This window comes from Macrosteles quadrilineatus, unplaced genomic scaffold (assembly GCF_028750875.1).
Source record: "Macrosteles quadrilineatus isolate MER2022 unplaced genomic scaffold, UCM_ALF_1.0 Scaffold_3__2_contigs__length_128488019, whole genome shotgun sequence".
NCBI lineage: Eukaryota > Metazoa > Arthropoda > Insecta > Hemiptera > Cicadellidae > Macrosteles > Macrosteles quadrilineatus.
This window is the reverse complement of record NW_026542596.1, coordinates 67405464-67432099: the sequence shown is the minus strand read 5'-3', so window position 1 is coordinate 67432099 and position 26636 is coordinate 67405464. Positions and strand designations below refer to the sequence as shown.

At 40.0% G+C, this 26636-nt stretch overlaps 1 protein-coding gene across 1 annotated transcript in view; it reads left to right on the top strand.

Annotated features, from left to right (window-relative positions):
• Nucleotides 1–2045: 2045 nt before the first annotated feature.
• The window catches only part of LOC128988716 (phosphatidylinositol 4-kinase beta-like), a 33803-nt gene continuing 9212 nt past the window's right edge, over nt 2046–26636 (top strand). The window contains exons 1-15 of the mRNA XM_054410289.1: nt 2046–2338; nt 5382–5559; nt 5717–5911; nt 7477–7697; nt 8061–8178; nt 9924–10058; nt 11662–11807; nt 11985–12121; nt 12451–12678; nt 13125–13328; nt 13877–14062; nt 15325–15518; nt 16044–16262; nt 17123–17376; nt 18039–18227. Coding sequence (XP_054266264.1) covers nt 5417–5559; nt 5717–5911; nt 7477–7697; nt 8061–8178; nt 9924–10058; nt 11662–11807; nt 11985–12121; nt 12451–12678; nt 13125–13328; nt 13877–14062; nt 15325–15518; nt 16044–16262; nt 17123–17376; nt 18039–18223 — 2565 coding nt within the window. The 5' untranslated portion in view covers nt 2046–2338; nt 5382–5416 and the 3' untranslated portion in view covers nt 18224–18227. The remainder of the gene's footprint in view (nt 2339–5381; nt 5560–5716; nt 5912–7476; nt 7698–8060; nt 8179–9923; nt 10059–11661; nt 11808–11984; nt 12122–12450; nt 12679–13124; nt 13329–13876; nt 14063–15324; nt 15519–16043; nt 16263–17122; nt 17377–18038; nt 18228–26636) is intronic.

The window sequence follows — 26636 nt, the reverse complement described above, 5'->3', positions numbered from 1 at the left end:
ATCCTAGATCTTCAGGACAGTATAGGACGGACATTCTAGTGGTGGATCTCGGACAGTCAAGTAGTAAGTGTTGGTGTCCTGTGCCTGTGGAGACGGCTGGCGTATGTTGGTGGTACATCGGAGTGTGGTGATACCGGTGAACAGTGTTGGTGTTAAGTTGGGTACTGACCCACTTGTGGTGAGTGGACGACTTGATATTATTAGTTTGATAATATTAATATCTGGTTTTATTTGCGAGGGTTAGAGTTGTAACCGTGCTGGTCAAAGCCTGACGGTAGTTAGGATTTATATTAGTCAGGAATAATATTAAAGTGTATTCCTGACGGTTCTGGGCAGGTGCTAGAGCGCAAATAATATAATTTATTTGACTGTAGCAGATATTATTTTGCGTTGTACCTAGAGTTAGTTATATTACTAATAACTCTGAGGCCCGACAAACCTAGGCTGCACGATTTAGCGTGCGTAGTTGGAAGCACGAGGCCAGTAGGCTAGTAGCTAGTTTTATTAGCCTATTAACAGAAGCCCGGCTAAGCAATATAACGTTGATATAGTAGCAGTAGTGGTAGCAGTAGTAGGGTTGTTATTGTTTATTCATTTAATTATTTTAATTTAACCTGAACAGCTTGCTTAGTAATCCAACACGTTAGCTTGGTAGCTTGGATAGCGGAGTACCGGCTATCAGATAATATATTTATCTAGTGTTTGGAACGTATTTAATATTTATTTATCTGCTACTAAGTAGCTCAATATTTTAATAGTGCAATCGCCATTTAGTTTTGCTTGTTTGGCTTGGTATTTATTGAGACCAGCTACTAGTGGTGTAGTCACTCTACCTATAGTGTACCTGTATCTTATTATGTGGTACGATTATTGAGTGAACTGTTTGATTCTTAGCTTGGGCATTAGAGTTGTGTATTGGATTATAGTGGCCTAGTAGACCCCGCCTGGTGATAACACGCGTTGTGGTTTTTATTGGCAAGTCGTCGTGTAGGTGTAACTCACCGTGTTTTAGGCACTCTGGGCTTAACTATTGGATAGTTAGGACGAAGCCCGAGTTGCGTAGTCAGCAACGACCCCCTAGGAGTGTGGAGAATCGGCGTAGGTCTGGTAGTGATTATTGCACGTTTGTTTTGGTGACTTGTTTTTGACTTGTTCACAGTGCCCGTGTATGAGCCAGTCCTATACCGGTTAGACCCGGCTTTTGGCCTAGTGGTTTCCCTGACCTTGTCGCAGACCCTGGAACTTTACCCAGCCATTGTAGGCTGAGCTATCCTCGGCAAACGGTTGCGACTGACTGCACTTTTAATATTTTTTCCAGTGCAGAAAATCGCGTCGCAATTGTAGTGCGATATTTCTGAATTTCCTTTTTTTTACGTAGTTTATTGTGTTAAGAGACAGCTTATGTTTTAGTTTAGCACGAACATTAGAACAGAAACGGTATGGATGAAAAACATTAAGGTGAAATGTGTGTGCACTGGGCGAAGTTTTTATTTCTTCTGTGGTTTTTCGATACGGATGAAATGAGAACATCGGACGTCATGGCGTGACGTCACCCTCTTCTCTTGAGGGAACGCCTTTACCGCAACTTGCAACGCAACCAAATGAACCGTAATGCAACCATAATTACAAAATTATAAATTAATTTTTAGTTTTTAATTACAAAATTATAAAATTAATTTTATAATTTTTCATTTTTTAACTCTCATTTCGTCCGTATTGAAAAACCGCAGCTGAAATAAAAATTGTGCTGCCACTGACCCGACAGTAAACATGATTATTATAATATCCTAAGGGAACTGTCAAACCAGCCCCTTTATTATAACGTTTCTGTTCCAATATTCGTGGGTTTTAGCTTGATTATATTTCTCTCCAAAGGGATGATTTATAATCAATGCTAAAGATTAAATATAGCTCTTACTCGTTATAGTATGTTGTAATAGATCTCCAATTAAAAAGGCACTGTTTGTCAACGACAACACAAAGTGTAAAGTGTCAAAATGGTCCAAATTATTAATGGCTGCTTTGGTGTCAGGATTTATGAATTAGTTAGATATCCAGTTAAATAATATAATTCTATTAATACTTAAGCTAATATATTTTCTATCGTTTGCCGAAATTTGTTGTTTTTTTTATATTGTTAGTTTAGCAAATCTGCTTTCATAGAAGAGTGAACGTCTAGCTGTACAACCAAAGAACCAAGCCCAGATTTTATTGGATTTTCTGGAGTTATGAAAGAAGTGAAGGCATTTTGTTTGTTTTCATCAAGAATAAGGGATTATATAAATTAAATTAGTGACATTTAGTGAGTTATCCGTCTCTAAAAAAAACTTAAATCAAGGTAACTTTAAATTTGCCATTTTTAGTTTTAATTTGTGTTTGTTGTGACTTTTTTTAGAAATAGGCTATAGAGGCCTAGGCCTGCCTTCCTTAATGTAGAGAAACTTCACTTTTAGGTATTTGGTGTTGGTTTTACTTTTAGTATTATAACGAAAAGAAGGGTTTATGGTTTATTAAAGTTAGTCTGTTAAAAATTGTGACCTAAGAGCCAGTTTCACCTACATAACTTAGTCCAGTGTTTTGCGATCTACCTATTAAGTTAGGCTAAGGCTTTTCGTTTATATGTTGACAAACTCATCTGGACTCAAACTTGTTCTTAGACTTCTCATTAAATAGATCCCAAAAGGATGGAATGTATTTGGTTTTACTGCTGATTCCTGTTAGGTAACCCTCTAGGTGCCGCATTGAACACCTGTAAATGTCACTTAATTTTTGAGACTTTTGCGGAGTTTGATTAAAAAATTAATAAAAAATCTAAATGATGACATAGATATATAACATTGTACGGTATATTTTATTAAAGCAAATAAAATTGTCTATCTAAAAATGTATGATATTTGTGTCTTTTAAATTCTTTACATAACCTCAAATGTAAAAAAATAAAAATCACTATATTTGCAAAAACTGAGACATACATTTTGTTCTAAATGTAATAAGGAAAAAGAAAATATATAGTTTCACCCTGTTTTTCTTTATAATAACTCTAAAAATCACGACAACAACAGTACAACGTAAACACTCGTTCCTTAGCAACTTAAACAAACAATGACATATGGGAAAACTATCACAGAACAAGAAAAATAGTTTGGGAAACGGCCGTCTTTTATACTCAACATGAAGCCCAGAATCTCCTGAACACGATAGTATGCCTGATGACCGGGTTTGTTCGATCTTGTGGGATTATATCAACTGAAACCGTAGGCCTGTCAAGTCGCCGTGATTACGGCGATTGACACTTGCGGCAAAAGAATAGTCGCCGTAATTACGTCGATTGACACCAAGAGGGTTAACTTATTTAACTTAAGTTATTTGGGCGACTGAACGAAAATACTCTGATTGGGGAAGGATCCCTATCAAACCCATCCAGTCGGACCCCCTTCCACTGCTCTTTTGATTCTACAGTGAATCAGTCCTGATACTTATTGAATGGAGCCTGTATTTTAAATCATGAACTAACCCTAGCAGTGGCCAATGTTAGAAGTGGGGAATGGCCAACCCATTTTGGTGATTTTGCAGACCTTTTTTTGAAAATTCATAACAATTCAACCGTAGGTACAAGTAAACCTAGCCAACCTCATATTCATTTTGTTCGGAAAGAACAGGAGAATCTAGAAATAGTAATATAATAATGATTTAGACAGTGTATTTTTTTTCGGTAAAAGTGAAAAAAAAATAAAAAAAATTATGTGATTTTTTTTAAAATTCAAAAGCGGCCTCGGTATTTTTTTTTCTACAGATTTTTTATGGGAAATTCATTATATATATACATTTTGTAGACAATCTAATTCCTTACATAGAAATATATAACATGTTAGGAAAATATTTTTTTTATAAGTTTTTGGGGCGAAATATAATAACAAACGGAGAACCGGAAAAATTGAAAACCGTACAGTGTTATTTTAGTTTGTGTTGTAAAAAGTTATATATAAATAAAATGTGTATACTAATAATGATATATTCATGTTTGTAAAGCTAATGAAGTTAGGAATAAAAAAAAGTCATAAAGTTTATGGTAAAAATATTTTTTTATTTATAAATAAAATAATGTTTTTGTATTTTAGCGATTTTGTGAAAAAAATCATAGTATTTAGTATAAAACTTTTGTACCAAATGTTATTACTTCAAACCAACATAAACATCTTGTAGGTAGTGTATTCAATTTCAAATACCTAGGCCTACATAAAAATGTATAACACGTTGGGTAACAATTTTTGGTTTTACGTGCTAGATTCATAATAATATAAATAAACGGAAAACCGCAAAATACAACCGCAAGAAAAATACAACCTTTCATCACTATTCAGTAAATATTCATGCATAATAAAATGCATGAAGATTACTGTTTTATACACCTTACACATTTCTCTAAAAATACGAAATAATAACAAATTTAGTAATCAATCGCAGATAAAACGAGAGCGAAAACTCATCGGCAACAACACGCAATGGTGAATACAAGGCACTTTGTGTATGAGACCTTGACAGTAGTGACACACTTTCGTCGTCTTAGTACGTGAGAAAACGGGAATAACCCTGAGCGCAGGGCTGCCACTATCACAAGCTACATTTCTTCCTCTTCAAAATGACATATTGTATGACTAGTAATAATAACTTACACTGTATGTAATTTGTATTTCCTATGGTTGGCCGTTTGTTATAAATTTCGAAAACAGCTGTTTTCATAAAATCGTACAGGTTCTCCAATCAATATTTAGTTATAAATATCACCACCACAATGAAGATAAAATCAATGTCTATCCAGTGGTACCACCCGCAACATCCCAAGACGAAAATTACCTGAGCAGGGTAATGCCAAACAAGACGTGTTTTGCCAGTTCCCAAGTGTCGGTTGCATAAGTCGTGCCGCGCCAAAAATTCATTTGATTTCTAATCATCGTGACATTGTTATATAGGTACCTGCTACAAGGTTTGTTTATGTAATAAAATGAAAGTTCAGAATCTGAGTTGAATATTTAAGTGTTTTTTTTTTTTACCGTTAAAATAATTTTGGCCCATACCGTCACGTTGTGACGGTGGCCATTCTGAGCATCAACGGCGAACCGTCACTCGGTGACGGATGTCCACTGCTAGGGTTAATATCTATGGTGGTGATTTTCGGTGTCAATCGTGTTGTCGAGTTGTAGATAACTGCCATACGTTACGCCCTTACTATGAAGTGGTAGGCCTATCCTTAGTGCCAGGAACTGATGACGCGGTTGATACCAAACACCACCACCATGAGTTTTAATGATACCGGCCACAAAAGAATATGCTTGAATTAGGATCTTGCTTGTGTTTAATTGTATTTTATGCAACCGTTGCAGTATAACCAGTCAAGTAGGATGTGGCAGAAGTGACAATGAGCCAAGCTCCAGCCCCGCTGCGCCAGAAGTTGGCAACCCCTCCTGCTGTGCCCCCCGTCCATGGCCGCCCCGCTCCGCCTTCATGTGTCACTCGTACTCGCCTCAGCAACCATCAGCGCAATCTCAGCCTCGATTTTAGGTCAGTCAATCCAGACCTTTACAACACTGGTTTCAATCCATGTCTTGTGGTATCAACTTTATAACGTAAGTCTAAATTTACTATGCCCATAAAACCTATGGATCAGCTATAAAATAGGCTGACTAGCTGGGTATTAACTCGTAATGATTATCACCAGGTCGATGGGCATAGTCCTGCCACCTGTATGTCAAGTAGCACCGGTGACTCTACACCATCGTAACCGTAGTTTGGACTCTGCTCTACAGAGGATACCAGAAGTGGACATCACACCCAGTCCCGAGTGTGAACCACCACAGAACCACCCCCGGCCCCCCACCAGTCTGGGCTCCGATGACTCTGGCATCATCTGCGGGTGAGTTCAGTAGCCTACAGCTTTCAGCCATTAAAATGAAGTGTTCTTGCTGCTATTGTAAGAATTATTTAAATACAAAATTATAGCCATACACATATACGCTACTGTACATTTTAGTTAATAGGGGTTAAACTCAACAATAAGTAGGTAGACTAAGTGTACTATTTGAATTTTGTTTTGGCAAAATTTTAATGTGTTAAACTTTAAAAACTATGCTACATTTAATCCTGGCATGAATTTAAAATCTTTTACGAAACTGTCCCTAGTAATTAGGCTATTAGTACTTGACGGGTTTTGACTGCTTTTCCTGAAAGGCGTTTGGAATTTCTTAAACTTTAAATACCGCTGGCCTTGACACCAAAAACCATATTCAAACTTCAAACCTTCTTTAAATCCATGGGCCTACATATTATAATAAATCTAATAACAGTAGACTTATTAATTTGGTCAATGACCCCCTGTTCAATACTTCTAGAAGGTGTTGATAGCCTAGGTATATTATTTTATTCAGTGGGCTAGTTCAATACATAGGCTTATAGTTTTTACTTTGACGGGTTAGCCTATGTGTTTACTATTCACCTTTCACTTTTGTTAGTATGGCTAATACTGTATTGATATTAGTTCTAAGTTGAAGTCATCTTTGTCTTTTTATACAATAGGTCAATGTTTTTTGAGTTGCTTAATCAACCTATTGTATTAACCTGCATCTATGGTTGTGGAGGGTAGACTTATAATGCAAGGCATGTTTCTGCTGATTGAAATTTGTTTATTCAGAGTTACAAAATCATATAAGAACACCATTAATGTAATAATTAACCATTGCATTGAATAATTTAACTTGTTAGCCTAAGTACTGAATTTCAAGTAGGCCTTTCAAGTTTTTGCAGTTTTTAAAAAGCAAGAGCTGACACTTATTATAAGCAAGTTTGTGCGTTCTAGCACAGAAAACATACTACTATAACCCAGAATGCCAACCGCATGGTAAAAAGCGTTAAGTACTTTGAGAGAGCTTTGCCTGTCAGTTTGTAGGCAGCGCCGAGCGTTGCGATGCACTCAGCATAGCAACGCTGGTGGCGCTGCCTACGAATTGACAGGCAAAGCTCTCTCAAAGTACTTAACGCTTTTTACCATGCGGTTGGCGTTCTGGGTTATAGTAGTATGTTTTCGGTGGTTCTAGTGACAAATGAGGCTCTCTTAATACATCTATTTATTTTAAGATGGTTAATTTCTTAGGAAATTTAAATAGCCTTATTTATTTAACACTCTGGCCTTTACAAAAGCATTTACCTTAGACTAAGTGTAGGTTTAGCTAATGAGTGTTTTGCACTTTCTGGTTATCTAAAGGATTAGACTTCAATAAACTGTCAATAACTGTCATTAAAAGCTATTTTGCAATTGCTTTGAATCGGGCATAAATCTCAGTGAAACAGTATGTTGAGTCTTGCTATTTTTTACAACATACCTAACTGTTTTCCCCCGAAGAAGATCTTGTTGCCTAAAGCAGTCTAGTGACACACCTAGTACGGGGTTCAATGCAGGTGTGTAACACCGTTTTCCGCTTGTAGGTCCGAGAGAACGGGCTCCACTCATCAAAGCGATGAGAGCCTAGATACAGAGGCAGCCGCTGCTAGCGTAGAGACGCAACCAACCTCTCCGGCTCAGTCTCCTCAGAGTAGCACGACCAAGGGTTTCCTTCTCCGTCTCTTTGAGTCAAAACTTTTCGATATGTCGATGGCAATCACTTACCTTTTTAACAGCAAGGAGCCGGGCGTTCAAAGCTATATAGGTTTGAGTTGCTTTCACATCTGTTAAATGTTATCCATAAGTTTTTGCCTGAAAAATGCCCTAAATTTGAATTTCTAAGTGTTCAAACAGTGCTAGCATGTTTACTAACGCTGAATGAATTTTAAGATTTAATTATGCATGGATTGTTTTGAGACATAAATGTTTCTCAGTGATAGGCCTAAACAAATACTCTCAAATTCAAGTACCTTAAACTTAAAGGGGTTAATGTAAAAGGATAAAAAAATTAGGATTTGAAATGTTTAATTCTATTAATTTACATAGACATGCTTTTTCAAAATTTGTTACACAATCTGTCAGTAAAAGGTTTATGTGCAGATTTAATGCAACGTTTCTGTTACTGTAGGAAACAAGCTGTTTAGTTTCCCAGACTGCGAGGTAGACTTTTATCTGCCTCAATTGGTCAACATGTATATACAGATGCATGACGTCGCAGAGGTCATTCACCCTTATTTAGTCTATAGGTAAGTTCCTGATATTTTTTTATTTCTCATTTGATTTACTAATCCGTGCAGTGTTTAAGAGTCTAAATGTGGCTGCATACAGTAGACTCTCAGTAATACGGCAGATATAGGACCGCTATACTGCCGGATTAGTGAAAATGCCGGATTACTGGAATGTTATACACTTAAAATGCAATTAAAACACGTCTCCGAAGTTCGCGTGATCGGAAACCGCTATTGCCACGATCGGGCATGAAAATTACGTATTCGCGGGAGGCGATGATAACGTCTACACGTCTGCGGGAGATAATTGTGAAATTGCCGCCATCGCGCATAACGACGATGACGTTTTCGTGACCGCGGGAGATGTTCATGATTTTGCCGCGATCGCGCAAGTCGACGATGACGTTTCCGTGACCGCAGGATTAGACAATGATGTTTACACTTCCGCGGGAGATGATAAAATCTTTGCCGCGACCGCGGGAGACAACGATTAATGTCTACATGACCGCGGGAGATGTTAATGATTTTGCCGCGATCGCGCAAAACGACGATGACGTTTCTGTGACCGCGGGAGTAGACAATGATGCTTACACGGCCGCGGGAGATGATGAAATTTTTGCCGCGGCCGTGAAAGGCAACAATAATGTCTACATGACCGCAGGAGATGTTCATGATTTTGCCGCGATCGTGCTTGACGACGATGATGTTTCCGTGACCGCGAGAGGCGATGATAACGTCTATACGTCTGCTGGCGATGTTCATGAATTTGCCGCGATCGCGCATGACGACGATGACTTTTCTGTGACCGCGGGAGATTTTAATGATTTTACCGCGATCGCGCAAGACGACGATGACGTTTTCATGACCACGTGAGAGAATTATAATGTCTACACGGCCGCGGGAGATAATCAGAATTTTTCCGCGATCGCGGAAACCTCCCGTCAGACGCCGGATTACTGGAGTACCGGAGTGGTGCAGTGCCGGATTAGAGAGGGTCTACTGCATTACTTTTGATATGGATTGTGAAATAAGATTTTAAAATTAATTGATCGTGGTTCTGTTTACATTATGGAGACTCATTGTGTATTCTACTGTTCTACTACATTTTTATTTTATTTGTTATATTATGAGATGTAGCTAAATAATTTGATTAATAAAATCTCTTGGTTAGGTATACATTTTGAAGGTGAAAATGAAATGAAAAAATATCTTTATTCATATGGTATCATATGGTATACAGTCGCATTGATGGTGTCACTAGGCTTAAAACTAAATCAAACTAACCTACAATTCATTGAAACCATAAAGTGTTTTATTAGTTAACAAATGTTTAAGTTTATTTTTAAATATAGAAATGTTGTCAATATTCCTCACCTCAGCTGGGAGTTTGTCCAAAAACCTTTTCTCTGCACAGGTGGTTTTTTTGTTAAAGAGCTCCAATTTATGGACACTGACGGCAATTTCATATCTTTTCCGGGTAAAATAATATTGACTATCACCAAGTTTTGGGACCAAATTAGCATTAGAAAGTTTTTTGTGTGTAAAATTGTATGAACAACATAAATGGGCTACCTACTATACACAGTCATTATTCCCATTTTTGAAACATATTGACAAGCAAATATATCCCATTCTAAATTTAACATAATTCTGATTGTACTTTTTTGAAGAGTAAGAATTCTATCCAAGTGTTGCTTAGAGGTACAGCCATAAATACTCCGTTCCGTATAGGTATAGTTCTTAAAACATTTATTTCTTTCCAGATGTAGAAAATCACCTGACTTTTCGCTAAAATGTTCCTGGCTGTTGGATGCCTATAGTTCGGACGCAGCTCTTCCCTCCAAAAAGAAATCTCATGGAACCAAGCTCAGGAACCTGATTCTTTCTGATGAACTGAGGTAAATAAATCTCAAGCCTTACCTTAAATACATAGTGAGACTGTAGGCCTCCATTACGTGTTCAACCAGTCACTAGAATGATAAGAACAACGGGCTATATGTGTTCTGTGTCTTCTTGAATGTTAATTTATCCTTAGGTGAATAATTAAAACACTATTAAAGTTGTACACGTTTATTAAAAACACAACTTATTAACTTGACATGTGGTTACTAACCCTTCAACTCAACAAACTACATCTTCTAATTCTGATCTGATACATTTATGAACTTTTACATCATGAACCCTTTTAATTAAACCAAGATCAACACATGTTTTTAAGCCTAATATACTTATGCATTTGTCACTTTTAACAATAATAAACTCTACATACGACACTACGCTACTTATCTGACATTTCAGTGTGGTATTCCCTACAGTTTCTAATTTAAATCCTCCGATCACCAATCTTAGGCTTAGGCCTTGTTAAATTATTAGGCCTACTGTCCATACACTGTTTAAGTACATTATAGGGTAGCAAATTAATTTCTGCACCGCTCTAACTTGAAATCAACTAGAGAATTATTTACAATGACCGGCTGAAACCAAGCACTATCACAAGACTTATTGTTAGAAGGTGGATTTACATCATCAATCCTAAAATGAGAGTCATTTTGTGCTAGGCCTACTTGACGAACATCATCAACACGCCTGTCTTGAGATTTAGTCTCACTGGAACGATTTTGACAACCTACTGCAAAGTGGTTTAGCTCCCCGCAGTTTCTACAACTTCTGTTAAATGCCAGACAACACTTTCTTACATGTTTAGAATTACACTTCTTACACAGACAGGGTTGATTATGATTTAACTGTATAAAAATATGAATAAAAGGTAGGCTCTATAATAAATACAATTAGATAAATCTAGATTAAATACAATTTACTGAATATAAAATAAAGTATCACTGGACATACAATACATTGTACAAAATTCCTATATACCGTACAGTAGACTCCCTCTTATCTGGACACCTTTTAACCGGACATCGGCTTAACCAGACTACACTAGGTGGAAATGACATCTCTTTAACCATACAATTTTTATCAGCACATTGGTTCAACCGTACTAGATTGGCAGGAAGTAGGCGGTACTGAAACGACTGTTCTCGTGGGAAAGATTTGAAACTAGTGATCACATGTCTAAATACAATGCTCTCTTAAATTTAAGTGAAATACTGTAGGGACAGTACCTATGCAAATAAACGGTCAGTTTTAACTAGTTTTTGGGGACATCGGTTTAACCGGACAAACCGTTATCCGGACTGGCCTTGGTCCTGAGGAGTCCGGATAAGACGGATTCTACTGTACGTCAATTTTATGATTCCTTTTTTCAACTACAATTAAAATATAGTAAACAACTGTAGCCGTTAACAATTGCCTAGGACCTGTCTTCCCTCTTTAATAGTACTCATAAAATGGATTTCTTTGCAAGCAAAATTAAATACGTGATTAATTTACCTCTTTAATAGTACTCATAAAATGGATTTCTTTGCAAGCAAAATTAAATACGTGATCAATTTACCTAAGAATATGTTTTGTTTCATGAAAGGTTGGTATGTTTTCCAGACCAAGAGAAAGTGAAGGTGTCCGTCGCAAGTCTAAGGAGGGAGCCGCTCCCCCTACCCCGCCCAGTTGTTGCTCTACTGTCAAGAAGACACATCAGCGATCACGATCTGACGCGTCCTTTCTGCATTCCACCAACGGTTCACAAAGTGAGTGCAATTCATCATATAGGATCACGGGGAGAAACTAAATGTCCACTTGATGATAAACTTACAGTGTACACATTCCTTGTATAATGTTTTAAGTTAAAGACTAATTTTAATATAAATAATAATAATATTATAGATTAATACATTACATTACAAACTGTGTTTTAAAAATTTCAGCTACTCCAAGTTCAAAAAAACTAAGCCTGGGAGACTTAAGTTCTGGAAGAGCTTTTGACAACGGCTGCTCTTGTTTTGATTCATGCCAGGGCGTTGTGAACGATCTACGAGGGAAGCTGGTTGAATGCACCTGTAGTGTAAGTATTTTACCTTACTTTGTTTTCTTGGTTTTTAGTGTCAGTGTTGTGTTTAGCCTATTTGATAATTGTTATAGTTGTATAACTGTTTATGATAGAACAACTTTTTGCAAGGCATTGTTTGTCACACCAACTAAACCTCAGTAAAAAAACTGATGGAGAAAATGGAGGATTAGGCTGTGATTGGCTCATTCATATGTTCTTTGTGATATAAAAATAGGTTTGATACATAGGTCGTAGGTAAGTCTGTGGATATATAAACTGGATGTCTTCTTGGTATAATTTAATATCTCTCAGTATCATAATAGGTTGTGTGTTGTGTGTGGCAGGCTCCAAGACTGGCCCCTGAGCTAGAGCTGATCAAGAGTCTCAACTGCATAGGCAAGCTACTGTCCACTCTGGAGTCCAAGGAGGCCAAGACTACCAGACTGTTAGTGGAACTCGGCTCTCTCAACCTCAACCTCCCTGCTCGGGTTTGGCTGCCTCTGCATGACAAACCTCATCACATAGTCAGGATACCTCCGCAAGCTGCCGCCGTGCTCAACTCCAAGGATAAGGTAACTTATATTTTGTTGAATCCTAACTTTGAACTATCCTAAAATGTTCCCGAGATCGCGGGAGATGTTTAAGCTTTGCCAGGTTCACGGTGACAATTGCAATGTGTCCGTGATAGGAGATATTCAAAAATTTGCCTGATCACGGGTCACAATAATAATGTCCCTGTGATGGTGCGACATTTTAAAAATTCAAGATTTTGTCACGATCATACTGATGTTCCACCTAAGGGGTGGAGGCTGGTCCAGTTATTTTCGCCTAGGGCCGCAAGTACCGTAAATCTGGCACTACCTTACCATACCAGGACTATGGTATTTGCAAATTTGTTGTTTAAGTTAAACAAGAGATCTTTGATTCTATTTTTCAAAGTCGAAAGGTTTTAGTTCCTTAAAACCTTGGTCAATTTACTGATCTTTACATACTAAGCTGTACTTACTTGTTTTTCTAGGCTCCTTACATCCTGTACGTGGAAGTGATAGAGGTCGAGGACATTCAGAGCTCTGCAGTGGTTCCTCGAGTGATGAACTCCCTCAGGCACACCAGAAGTGAGGAGAATCTGTTGTCGACAAACAACTTCAGTCATCCTGCAGTGACAAATGGTGATGACTCAGCTGACAACTGGACCCAAGAAGACGATGAAATCTCACAACAGGTTGGTTTAAAAAAGCTCAGAGAGTTGTTTGAGAAATGACTGTATTTTTATCAGTCTGAGTCCTTCAGGCTTTTATTTTTTGCATTTCTTTTAGGAATTTGCTGTTTTTGCCTTCATACCTCAAATGTTCTGGAGCTATTGTTTGTTCAAAAAGCATTTTACATAATTTCAGTTCACTTCTGTTGCTTAATGTTTCATTTTAGAGTGTACTTCAAAGTGTGAATGAATTTCAAACATTAATGCACACAGAAAACAGACAATATTTCCTTTTTGTACTTGTTCGTGGTGAACAGCACAAGTGTTACACAAAAATTACTGGATGTTTGAGTTGGTACTTATTACAAAATGGCTCAAACTAGCTATAATTTTGTATATTTTAGTTTGAAATTAGTTTAAGGCATTAGAACAGTCTGTAGTTTCCACTAATCTTAAAAAACTGGTTTATGAGTTAGATAAAGAAATTTCAAATTATTAAAATAAGTTTTCAAACTTAACGTTATTTATACTTTGTTTGATTTAAATGTCTGATAGTTACTTGATCTGTGCAGTACCTACAACTGAGAAAACCTGTTGTGGAGAGAGACACAATCTCACAGCTGTCTCTTGAGTCATCTGACTCCAGGGAGCCTCCGATGTTTGCAGCCGGAGACATCCGTCGTAGACTGTCCGAGTCCTTCCATGACATCCGGCCCTTCACGTACGACCCTGAGGACCCTTCTGCTGCTGCTCTTAAGGTCTGTGAGGGCATGAATGCACATAACTATTTCATACTGTTGATACTGTTCAATGAAATGGCGACCATACACAGTAGGTATTTTAAGCCAAGTATGAATGGAGATGAGTGTAGGATGAGTGGTGCAATCTTGGTCTTGTTAGTGACTAAGGCCGACATTCCTTAGACACAGCTGTTAATTAATAGCCCATACAGCTAATGGCAACTAAGGGACCTACAGTTTAAAGTGGAATCCGAACCACATTTTTGGTGGTGAGGTAGCCTCTGGATCACTAAATTTAAACTAAATGGTTTATGTTACCTGGCTTCGTCAAGTTATCCTGCTTCAGTAGTACACTACTATAGTTTCGGACTTAAAAAGTCCATCTTCAGGTTAAACAAAAACGTCAATAAGTCATCTAACCAATTTGGTTAGATCCGTCGTTACACTTAGAACACGTGTTCGTGTTCGTGTACATGTTCTAAGTGTAACGACGAATCTAACCAAATTGGTTAGATTTAGATGACTTATTGACGTTTTTGTTTAACCTGAAGATGGACTTTTTTAACTATAGTAGTGTACCACTGAAGCAGGATCACTTGACGAAGCCAGGTAACATAAACCATTTAGCCACATTTTTGCCTTATATATATGAATTGGTCTAATTATCAGGATAGTACTGCGGATAGTCGTAGTACTCACTAGTACGGACGTTAATCCACACCAGGGAATATCGCATCAGTGCACAGTGCATTCCTATAAATATCCACAATTCGTGACCTCCTAGTAGCTGGATTACAAGACGACGCCACCCGTCCCAGTCTTATGATGAACTAGTCATGACTATTTAACTGAAAAGCAAATGTTTGGAATGTTCCGACGAGGGTCGGAGTCGCAGTACTCACCAACTGTACTCTCACTGACCGCTAAGGAATGTGCTCGTTTGACCAATTATTGCAGTACTAGGTACATATTTTCAAAAGTTGTGTACCACATTTCCTAGTTATGTTATGTGTTCTTTGTATGTAAATTGATGGAGTTCATTGCAAGATTATTTACGGTCTTGATATACATAGATATATGAGCCATGATAGAATAAAAATTCAGGGCCATCGTCCAAAAACAAGCAAGTTCCAAGACAAGACAATTTGATACCTATGTTTACTACCAAACTGTTTTTGCTACATATTACTATTACATGAATAATTAAAAAACACCAATAGGTCAAGAATAACCTATCGTTTGCCGAATACTTGTTGCTGATTGTTGTTCTGGTTTGATAGGAGCCGTGGGAGGAGAAGCAGAGAAGGATCAGAGAGAGTTCCCCGTACGGGTTCCTGTCTGGCTGGCAGCTACTGTCAGTGATTGTCAAGTGTGGAGATGACCTGAGGCAGGAGTTGCTGGCGTCACAGTTGCTCACCATGTTACAACGTATATGGCAACAGGAACGGGTGCCATTGTGGGTCCAGCCTTACAGGTCCGCTACTTTATAGAATACTAAGAGTAATTATTTATCTTTTGTTCTTTCAAAATACTCTTAGAAACTCTATTTGTATATTATACACATATAAGTGGTTTCAAAATATTAGTTTGAAATACTATGATGTTTTTTGACCAAAAGCCAGACTTTCATAAATGTATAATATGTTTTAACCCAGATTGGATGCATTTTAAAAGACATATTGTAAAGTCAATGTCAATTATGTCAGGTTTTTGTTAAATCACAGTGCATGTCACTCATATTTGGTTTTTGTCCATCATTGTATTGTCAATCTTGACATCCGTTAAATTGGATGTTGGCACTTTTGTGATGAAATACTTGTTGGATCATAAAATAATCGTCTTCAGGTAAGAATGATGAAAAGTCCACACACTATTACCAGCCAACAAGGGTTTACGAGCCTCTGCACTTATAAACCAAACCAAACGCTATCCAAGACTTTTTTGTCTGTTTATATTTGAATATATTTTTAAGTAAAAAATAAATAAATAACTGTTCCAGAATATTGGTGTTGTCCGATGACTCGGGGCTGATTGAGCCAATCCTCAACACCGTATCTCTACATCAGATCAAGAAGCACTGTCAGCTAAGTCTAGGGGAGTACTTCGCCCAGGAGTTTGGTGTCAGCAACTCAGAGTCCTTCCTGACAGCTCAGCGCAACTTTGTCCAGTCTTGTGCTGCCTACTGCCTCGTCTGCTATCTGGTGCAGGTCAAAGACAGGTCAGTTGACTCTAAGAGAACATGGTTACAGTTAACTTTCAAGGTTTTCTTGAAAATCTGTGATCACGGTCAAGCCACAGCATACATTAGGGAGTCCTCAATGACTAAATTCAATTTCTTTCTACAGGGTGAGTTTTAATTGTCCCCCCCCAACTTTTTTCTACATTTTTCAAATATCAATCCCAGACCACGTCCAAACATTGTTAGGTAGTAAGTAGGTCATTTTGACAAGGTGGTCATTTCCGGCAGACATCTTGGATTCGCCATATTGGATGCAAAATATTTTTTTTCAAATGTAGAGGTGGAGTTGTGACCTATTATTTCAAACTAAATTTTTGATTTGGTCAACGATGACTGGTAGTGTGTACTTATCTTTTTCTAGCACTATTTTGAGATTATGGTCTTAGTTTGTAAATGTACAATGTTAAAATGGGCTAAAAATAAAATTATAAATAGCCCTCATAACTTTGGAATGGATCAAGATTTTTAATAACGGTTTGCGGCATTGTAATCAGGGTAAAAATTTAGTTCGAAATAATGGGTCACAACCCCACCATTACATTTGAAAAAAATATTTTGCATCCAAGATGGCGGTCGGAAATGACCACCTTGTCAAAATGAAGTACTTACCACACAACAATGATTGGAAGTGGTCTGGGGTTGATAATATTGAAAAAATGTAGAAAAAGGTTTGGGGGGGCGGGGGACAATCAAAAGTCACCCTGTATAGGCCTAGTTAATTATTAAATTTTAGTTTGAATTAACATTACTGATAGGTTGTACAGTATTTTTATTTGTAATAGGACTGTCTAAATTTACTCATATGGGACGTTATATAGTTAAGTATATTTTTGTTACAGACACAATGGGAACATTTTGCTGGATGGGGAAGGCCACTTGATTCATATTGACTTTGGGTTTATCTTGTCCACCTCACCACGCAACCTCGGGTTTGAGACTTCACCGTTCAAGCTGACGCCAGAGTTTGTCGAGGTGATGGGAGGACTGGGCTCCGACATGTTTGAGTACTTCAAGATACTCATACTGCAGGGGTTGGTGGCTGCGAGGAAACACATGGACAAGATCTTGACTCTGGTGGAGATTATGAGAACTGGTCAGTACTTCAGTTTGTGCTTTTGGGGCTCAAATCTTGGGCTTTTGATGTTGAATAGGATATAGTTTATTTAAAGTTGAACTTGATTGAAAAGAGATGTCATTCACTGTATACAGTCGGCACTCGATAAGCCGACACGCTACCAGGTCAGATTACCAAAATATCTATTAACTAAAAAAAAATTATAAAAAAAATAAATAAATACTAAATCAACCTGTAAGTTTTAAAAATTGACTTCCATATTATATATTTTTTATCTGCTTGGGCTTTAATTTACCAAAAAAACCCTATGTTTATGGAAGACGAAACACAAATAATATATAAAAATAGCGGAAACAAGACTCATTGAGTGAAGCCTCAATTAACGCATGAATTGGACTGTTAAATGACGGATTGTCTGGTGCCAACTGCATTCGATAAAAACTTTCCTTACAAACTGTTAGGTATTCAACAAACACTAACAAAGTTACACCTTAAATATCTTAATATTTCAAATTTGCAGTTTGTTGTCTCTTGCTAAAATGTCAATATGAGTAATGGCAAAGAGTTTCATCAACCTTATAAACAAGTTCAATTTCAAATCAACAAGTTTCATGCTTGTGTAAATCTGGTGTGCTAAGTTGTCAAAGCTAGTAGTTAGTTGAAGGCCTAGTGTTTTGTAGGTTCTCAGTTGCCGTGTTTCAAGTCCGGAGCGGCGACAGTGCAAGGTCTCAAGAACCGCTTCCATCTGAGTCTCACGGAGGAACAGCTGCAACTGTTGGTGGATGGCCTGGTGGAGTCCAGTATCCACTCTCTTAGTACCAAGCTGTACGACGGCTTCCAGTACTTTACCAACGGAATACTCTAGTCAGGTCAGTCTCTTTGCATGTTTTGCCGTTTGAGCGATCTTTAACATTTCTTTCTTCACTTTTCCATCTATATAATTAATATGCTACACAAAAGTTTGTCGGTTGAACTCCTCCGCCATTTCTTAACCGATTTTATCCATTGACGTCTCATTGGAAAGAGCGTGTCGCGTAGATTTGCAAACTGACCTTACATTTTTGAAAAAGTCCCTTGGGCTCTGCCCCAGTGGCTTTGAAAGTTCCCATGTTATCCTTATGGAGAATATAATTGTTTACATTTTGATCAGCTGTTTAGTTTAATCGCTGTTATTTATTCAATTCAATAAAACTCATTGAGTACGTTTATTTACAATTTGAGTTTGTGTAAACTGAACCATGCCCTCGAGCCTGCCCCCAGACTAACGAAATGGAAGCGTGATCCATGCGCAGGCCCGAGAAGCGGCTCACAAAACATTACTTAACAAAATGAGAACCATGGATGGAGGTTCAAGAACAACACGCCATTTGAGAGAAACGAGCTGTAATTAACCATTAAAAAAATAAACAACAACAACATTAACAACAATACATGAAGTAAATACTCTCAATTAAAGTTTAAATAAATTTTTGTTACCAATTTGGCCTACTGACTTACAAAGGAACATTAATTAAAAAAATTCAAAATAGGCTAAATTCAGTCAAAGTAAATTTAATCAGTTTTAACCTTAGTAAAATAAAATTTGTAAAATAGCAACAATGAATATATAAAAATCTCTTCCTTTAAATAACTGGTAACAATTTAACATTTAGGGGCCCCAAAAAGAAATTTAATTGGATATGTAAAAAATTATAAAATCTAAAAAATCAACAAGTAGCCTAGGCTAAAGAATTTAAAATTTAAAAAGAATAACAATTAATAAACTATGTATAGGCCTATAACAAATAATAATTTTTAAATAGTCTCTTGGGTTGCCTTTTTTATAAATAAAATCAAAACATAACAACAGTGGGGGTAACTTGCGGTAGGGCGTATTCAGTTCAATGGTTCTGGGCAAGCAGCACCGGAGGGGGAAACGAGCATGACGGAAGAGGGGGGCCATGATCCAGGGGTGGCCAAGAGTAGTAGAATCCACTCCGTCAATGCTGATGCGGCTGCTACATGTTCCTCCTCACGGGCCCCATCAAGCGCGCTGGGCGCTCTTAATTTACTGCATAGTAGAGAATATCTTCACACAAGTAAGGAAAAGGCAAAAATACAACGCAAACATACTACAAAATTAAGATGGAAGACGATGCAAAATTTATGCCGATGCAGCGCTAACGAAAGTCTCGGAGCCTCTGAATCGTCGGCGGTGGGAGTAATAAGAACAAAACCCACAGCCTTGTTCGGGGTCGTGGAGTGAGAAACACTGAACTAGCCTACTATAAAAAAAAACACTTGAACCATTGATCATGAGTCGTGACATTCGCCCGGTGGAAATAGTCACGGCTCAACCTCCCTCCCCAAAAGAGGACACTCCTCTCCAAAAGGGACAAACAAACAAGCCTCTCCCCCACTTCCTGAAAAGAGATTGACCTGAAAGACAACTCAAGTGTCTGTGGTGGGGAACGCCAAGGGACTTCCAAACTGAGGGGAAAACTCACCCCCAGGGTTTGCTCTGGCCAGAGCTGGAAAATTTTGTGAGGGAAATTCCTTCGCAGAACACAGGGGACAGGAGAAGTGATCAGGTTCTCTGGCCCAGTGCACTTCCCACCCAGACACAAGAGGAAAGAAAATTGCCTACGGAAGAGTTCCGCGGAAGGGCTTGAGATGAGAAATGTGCGCCCTCCGGAACACTTTTCCAGTCCGCGGATCTCCAAGCTCCGCCGTGACAGGCGTCAAAAACCTCAGGATGCGGTGGGGACCTGACCACCGATGACACAACTTTGCAGCTCTCTTGTCCACAGCCGAACTGGCTGGATGAGCTTTACAAAACACCAAATCCCCCACCTGGAAAGGGTTGTCTACTCTACCACGATTGTGCTTCCTCCGGACCAATTCCCTAGCTCTGATCAAGTTTCTCCTGGCCGCTTGCCAAGTTGCCTTGACATCAGCCGCACCAGGAGGTGGCAGAAGGTCGCCAATTCCCCACACATTCGCTAACGGGTTGTTAGGCGGATAGCCTAGAAACAGCTCGAAAGGGACCGCCTTGTGACTCTCATGGTGAGCAGTATTGAAAGCAAACTGAAGCCAAGGGAGTTCCTGATCCCAGGTGGTCTGCTTGTCAGCATGGAAAGCTATGAGAGCGGAACGAAGATTGCGATTGAACCTTTCAGCATGAGAAGGCTGTGGATAGTAAGGGGAAGTAGTCACATGGCGGATTCCGTGCCCAAAGCACATTCTTTTGAACAGATGGGAAACAAACTGTGTTCCGTTGTCGGAAACAATGGTGGCGGGTATTCCAAAATGTTGGAAGAGGTGAGTTCGAAGTACCTGCACGGTGAGCTGTGCAGTGGCATTCCTTAAGGGGAAAAGCCAACAAAACTTGGAGAAGGCATCCACACAAACAAGTAGGAACTTATTTCCTGACTTGCTACGCGGGAGAGGCCCTACATAGTCAATGAAAACCTTCTCCAAAGGTCTTTCCGCCACCTCAGATGACAACAAACCAAACTTAGAGTTTTGAGCGGGCTTGCTCAGTGAGCACGTTTGACAAGAACGCACCCTAGCAGCAAGATCCCGATCCATACCCTTCCAGATGAACATTTCCCTAACCTTCGCAATGGTCTTGTGGATACCTAGATGCCCACCCACAGGAGAAGAATGAAAATACTCAAAGACCATAGGGATTAGAAGACTAGGCAGCACAACTTTAGGTTTACCTCGCTGCCGAGCGCGACAGCAAAGGGCACCCTGGGACAGAAAATATGGGGGGTGGGCTCCCCCATTTTGAAGCTCACCAATGATCTTTGCCAGCTCAGGATCCTTCAGCTGATGGGGAATGAAATCAGAAAAGGCGAGTGGAAACTCCAAGAGCACGGCACAACCCGGTTGCTCTTGGTCAGAAGGAGGATCGTCGGGTGAATGGTACATCCTAGATAGTGTGTCCGCAATCACGTTCTGTGTGCCTCGAACGTGTTGCACTTGGAACTTAAGGGACGATATTTGGACAACCCAACGACCAATTTTCCCAAGCTGGCGTGGATGTGCAAGAAGCCACGAGAGTGCCTGGTTGTCGGTTTCCAATAAAAACTCCTTGTGCTCCAAAAAGCGTCTGAATTTATTGACTCCAAACACGACAGCCAAACACTCGAGTTCATACACAGAAGAGCTTTTCTTTTCGCAGGGACTCAAAGTGCGTGAGGCGTACGCAATTGGCTGCCTAACACCATCCACCTCTTGTGACAACACAGCCGCAATAGCGACGGAGGAAGCATCTGTTTGCAAGACAAAGTTTTGATTGAAATCCGGCATCGCCAAAACAGGGGGCTGCATGATAGCCTCCTTGAGAAGGTCAAAAGACGTCTGCTGCGCTTCACCCCAGACAAACTTGGCGCCCTTCTTCCGAAGCTCATTGAGAGGAGCCGCCAATTCAGCAACATTGGGTATGAAGCGTCGGTAAAAACCTACCATGCCGATGAACCTAGCAATACCCTTGACATCTCTGGGAGGAGGAAACTCCCTGATAGCCTGGGTTCTAGCGGGGTCGATGCAGACGCCTCTATGAGAGATAAGATGACCAAGGAACGAAATTTCCGGCTTTGCAAAACTAACCTTGTCAGGATTCACGGTAAGGCCAGCCCTATTCAATCTACTCATGACTTCTTCAAGATGAATCAGGTGATCTTCGAAGCTCTCACTGTACACCAAGAGATCGTCGAGGTAATTGAACACAAACTTGAACTTGACATCATGAAAGATGGAATCAAGGAGTCTGGTGAGAGTCTGGGCCCCCACAGCAAGACCCATCGGAACTCTTGTGAACTGATACAAATTCCACGGAACGCAGAAAGCAGTGAGAGGTCGAGACTCAGGTTTCAAAGGAATCTGATGATAGGCCTGATTCAGATCAAAAACAGAAAAATACTTGGCCTTACCGAACCAATCAAACGCAGAATGCAAATCGGGGAGAGGCACAGAGTCGATTTCAATTTGCGCATTCAATTTGCGATAGTCCAAAACCATTCGGGACTTGCCATTGGGTTTTGGGACGAGAAAGGCTGGACTAGCGTAGCTCGAACGGGAAGGTTCAATGACACCATTTTCCAGAAGTTCGTCAATGATTTTTCTGAGAGTTTCCATTTTGGGTGGAGCTAATTTGTATGGGTGAGAGCGAACGGGACGGGTATCTGTTAGACGAATCTCGTACTCTAACAGGTTAGTGACTCCAAGCTTTGGCGTCAGCACATCTGGGAAACGAGAACACAAGGTTCTGATGGCTTCAGCCTCGCAAGTAGTCAGATGCCCTAACGGATCAATTGTTGGCTTGCTGGGTATCTCAGGCTCGACTACCGCAGCACCACCACCAATTTCATCAGCAAAAGATATTAATACCCGCCTTGCAAATCGGAAAAAACACTGACCTCTGCCTAAATCCAAAATTAGGCCAGTGTGCTTGATAAAATCCGCTCCCAAAATGACAGGGAAACAAAGGTCCTTAGCCACCCAAAAACTCCAAACCCAAGAAAAATGTTCAATTTTGAACTTGAAACGGGCTTCATAGATGATGGGAAGGGGTGAATTTGACGCAGTCCAGCAGATAGGGGTTTTTCGCTCAACTTGCTTGATAAGCCCAGACGATTCAAGTTTTTCAAAAAGGGACAAGGAAATGAGGCAACGGGCTGACCCAGAATCCACTAGGGCCTTCTGCACCGTGGAACCTATGAAGATGTTGAGACGTGGGCAAGTTGAGCGCGCCGCTTTCACGCCCATGGTAGCAAGGCCCGCAATCCCCCGCAGCAGAGGCTCGGTCACAGGCACAACACTCCCAGAAGGGGAGGCAACAGAAACATTAACTGACTTTAACTTAGACTTTGACTTACTTGAAAAAACATTCAAATTATTGCCCTTTACATTATCACCAACAACCTCACAGGAAGGATTGGGCAATTTTTCCTCCTGTGAGCAAACTAGTTTTTTGGACCACGTCCAAAATTTCCACCTTGACGGCAATGCCGCCGAATGTGACCTGGTTGCCCACAACCAAAACAAACGACAGGTTGCCTCTGCCACTGCGGCGGTTCAGGACCCAACCCCACGGGTGCTACGACAGCATGATGACCAGCTAGGGGAAGATGCCCCGCCGCTTGGTCTCTCTGAAAATCAGCGTCCTGGACAGATCTCGAAAGGATGGAAAGTCTGTCCAGATCCGCAAAAGATGAAGGCCGTGGTGCAAAAACCAGACGGGAGCGTTCCTCAGGCTTCAACCCCTGAAGCACAATGTCAATGAGCTCAAGCTCACTGATCCCCAAACGCAAGACCCTTTCCACCGTGCGAATGTCCCCCACGTACTGGCTGAGAGACTCGGCTGGCTGCTGAGGACGAAAAACTCTCTCAACTTTCAGCTTCTCCATGACCCGACGGGGCATGAAAAGCTCCAAAACTTCTTTATGAAAAACATCAAAGGTGACGCCTCTGCGCAAACAATCAAGCAATCTGTCCCCCAACGGTTTCAGACAGTATGGAGCAATGAGTTCCATCAAAGTTGCGTCTGACATGCCAGGGTATTCACGCATGCGCAAAACACTCTCCAGAAAAAAACAAAGACCATTCACATCTAACCCGTCCACCGGCCGGAAACCACTCAGGACAGAGGCAAGGGGATGGGGAAGTTTGCCAAAGGAGTTAGAGATGGAAGGGGAACTATGAACTTGAGAAGGAAAGGGAGATGGGGACTGGACATTCAGCGTAGCCGCAGCCAAGGTGGACGTGTGAGAGGGGGACGGTGTGACATTTGCATTTGACATTTGAACATTTGCATTTGACATTTGAACATTTGCAGGCAACTGGAGCAGTGTACTTGGCGTAGGCGGAGCCTGGGGGGTACCCACTGGAGCCACAACTTCAACAACAGACTTTGGCACTTCGTTTGAAATTTCCAAAGAACGGTTGTCTTCAAAAATTTCGACTTTCTCTTTGACAGACTTTCCTGCCTTAATACTCTCCAAAATTCCTTCCAGCTCAAGAATTCTGGCTTCCACCCAGCTCTTGTCCTCATCTTGGATTTCAGGTTGCCCTGAAACCAAGAGCAGACGCTTACGCCAGTGCGTCAGCTGTGTGATAGCCGAACCCTTAGCTGAGCCCATAGGCAAACTACTCCAACTATCAATTTCCCCACTTAGCTCTTCCATCCTCTCTTTACATGCCTCCAGTTCCTCATCCAAACTGAGCGACTCAACCCAAGCTTGAGGCATGCTAGCAATTTGTCTGAACTGTGTACGCAAAGTGCGTACATCAGTTCCAGGAGTCTCCCCCCGGGACCGCACCTCGTACACCAGCTCCGGCTTCCTCAAATATTCCGGCACAATTGACGCCATACCGAGTCTCAACCAGCACTTGACTCAAAATAGACAACAAAATTTTTTCACAAAACAAACACAGAAATTTAATTCCTAAGGCTTCTGGACGTTGATGCCTACGCACCTGATGGGGCCCAAAAGAAGAACCTGCCCATTCATACCGCAAGTACCGCAAGAAAAAACAACAACAAATGACCCACGAACGTACACACACACAAACATACACCGATACATACACTAGACAACACCTAACACTTGTGTGATGGGGTGTACACACAAACCCTTTTTTTTTTTTTTTTTTTTTTTACACATGACCATGCTTTTGACACTCTTGCTCCCGAAGGATGCAAGTCATTACCACCGATTCCACCCGGTGCCTCGGCCAAAGGGCGAGCTCCTAATAAAATGCGTTTACGCCCCACCACAACAACAACACGACCTTTTCCAAAACTGCCAGGCCAGAACATTTCCAAGAAACCAATCCATCCACGGCTCTTCAAAACAAAACAAAAACAGAACGCGGACAGTGATCGCATCTCTAAGTATCCGAGTCGTGAAACCAAGTTTCACGACAAGGCACCCAGGACGCAACCCACTAACCACGCTCTGCTACCAGATGAACCATGCCCTCGAGCCTGCCCCCAGACTAACGAAATGGAAGCGTGATCCATGCGCAGGCCCGAGAAGCGGCTCACAAAACATTACTTAACAAAATGAGAACCATGGATGGAGGTTCAAGAACAACACGCCATTTGAGAGAAACGAGCTGTAATTAACCATTAAAAAAATAAACAACAACAACATTAACAACAATACATGAAGTAAATACTCTCAATTAAAGTTTAAATAAATTTTTGTTACCAATTTGGCCTACTGACTTACAAAGGAACATTAATTTAAAAAATTCAAAATAGGCTAAATTCAGTCAAAGTAAATTTAATCAGTTTTAACCTTAGTAAAATAAAATTTGTAAAATAGCAACAATGAATATATAAAAATCTCTTCCTTTAAATAACTGGTAACAATTTAACATTTAGGGGCCCCAAAAAGAAATTTAATTGGATATGTAAAAAATTATAAAATCTAAAAAATCAACAAGTAGCCTAGGCTAAAGAATTTAAAATTTAAAAAGAATAACAATTAATAAACTATGTATAGGCCTATAACAAATAATAATTTTTAAATAGTCTCTTGGGTTGCCTTTTTTATAAATAAAATCAAAACATAACAACAGTGGGGGTAACTTGCGGTAGGGCGTATTCAGTTCAATGGTTCTGGGCAAGCAGCACCGGAGGGGGAAACGAGCATGACGGAAGAGGGGGGCCATGATCCAGGGGTGGCCAAGAGTAGTAGAATCCACTCCGTCAATGCTGATGCGGCTGCTACATGTTCCTCCTCACGGGCCCCATCAAGCGCGCTGGGCGCTCTTAATTTACTGCATAGTAGAGAATATCTTCACACAAGTAAGGAAAAGGCAAAAATACAACGCAAACATACTACAAAATTAAGATGGAAGACGATGCAAAATTTATGCCGATGCAGCGCTAACGAAAGTCTCGGAGCCTCTGAATCGTCGGCGGTGGGAGTAATAAGAACAAAACCCACAGCCTTGTTCGGGGTCGTGGAGTGAGAAACACTGAACTAGCCTACTATAAAAAAAAACACTTGAACCATTGATCATGAGTCGTGACATTCGCCCGGTGGAAATAGTCACGGCTCAAAACATAACCCCCAAGACGGATCGTGTTGGTATGGTTGTATCTTAAATGTGTGTATTTTTCGTTGTTTTGTGTCGCTATGACGGATGTTGTGTCTTTTTACGGATGTTGTTTTGTAACGGATCGTGTTAACATGATAATTACCTAAATTTGTCCATTTATCGTTGTTTTGTGGAGCTATAATTTGTTTATTTGTTGTTTTTTCTTTTAAATGCCTCCG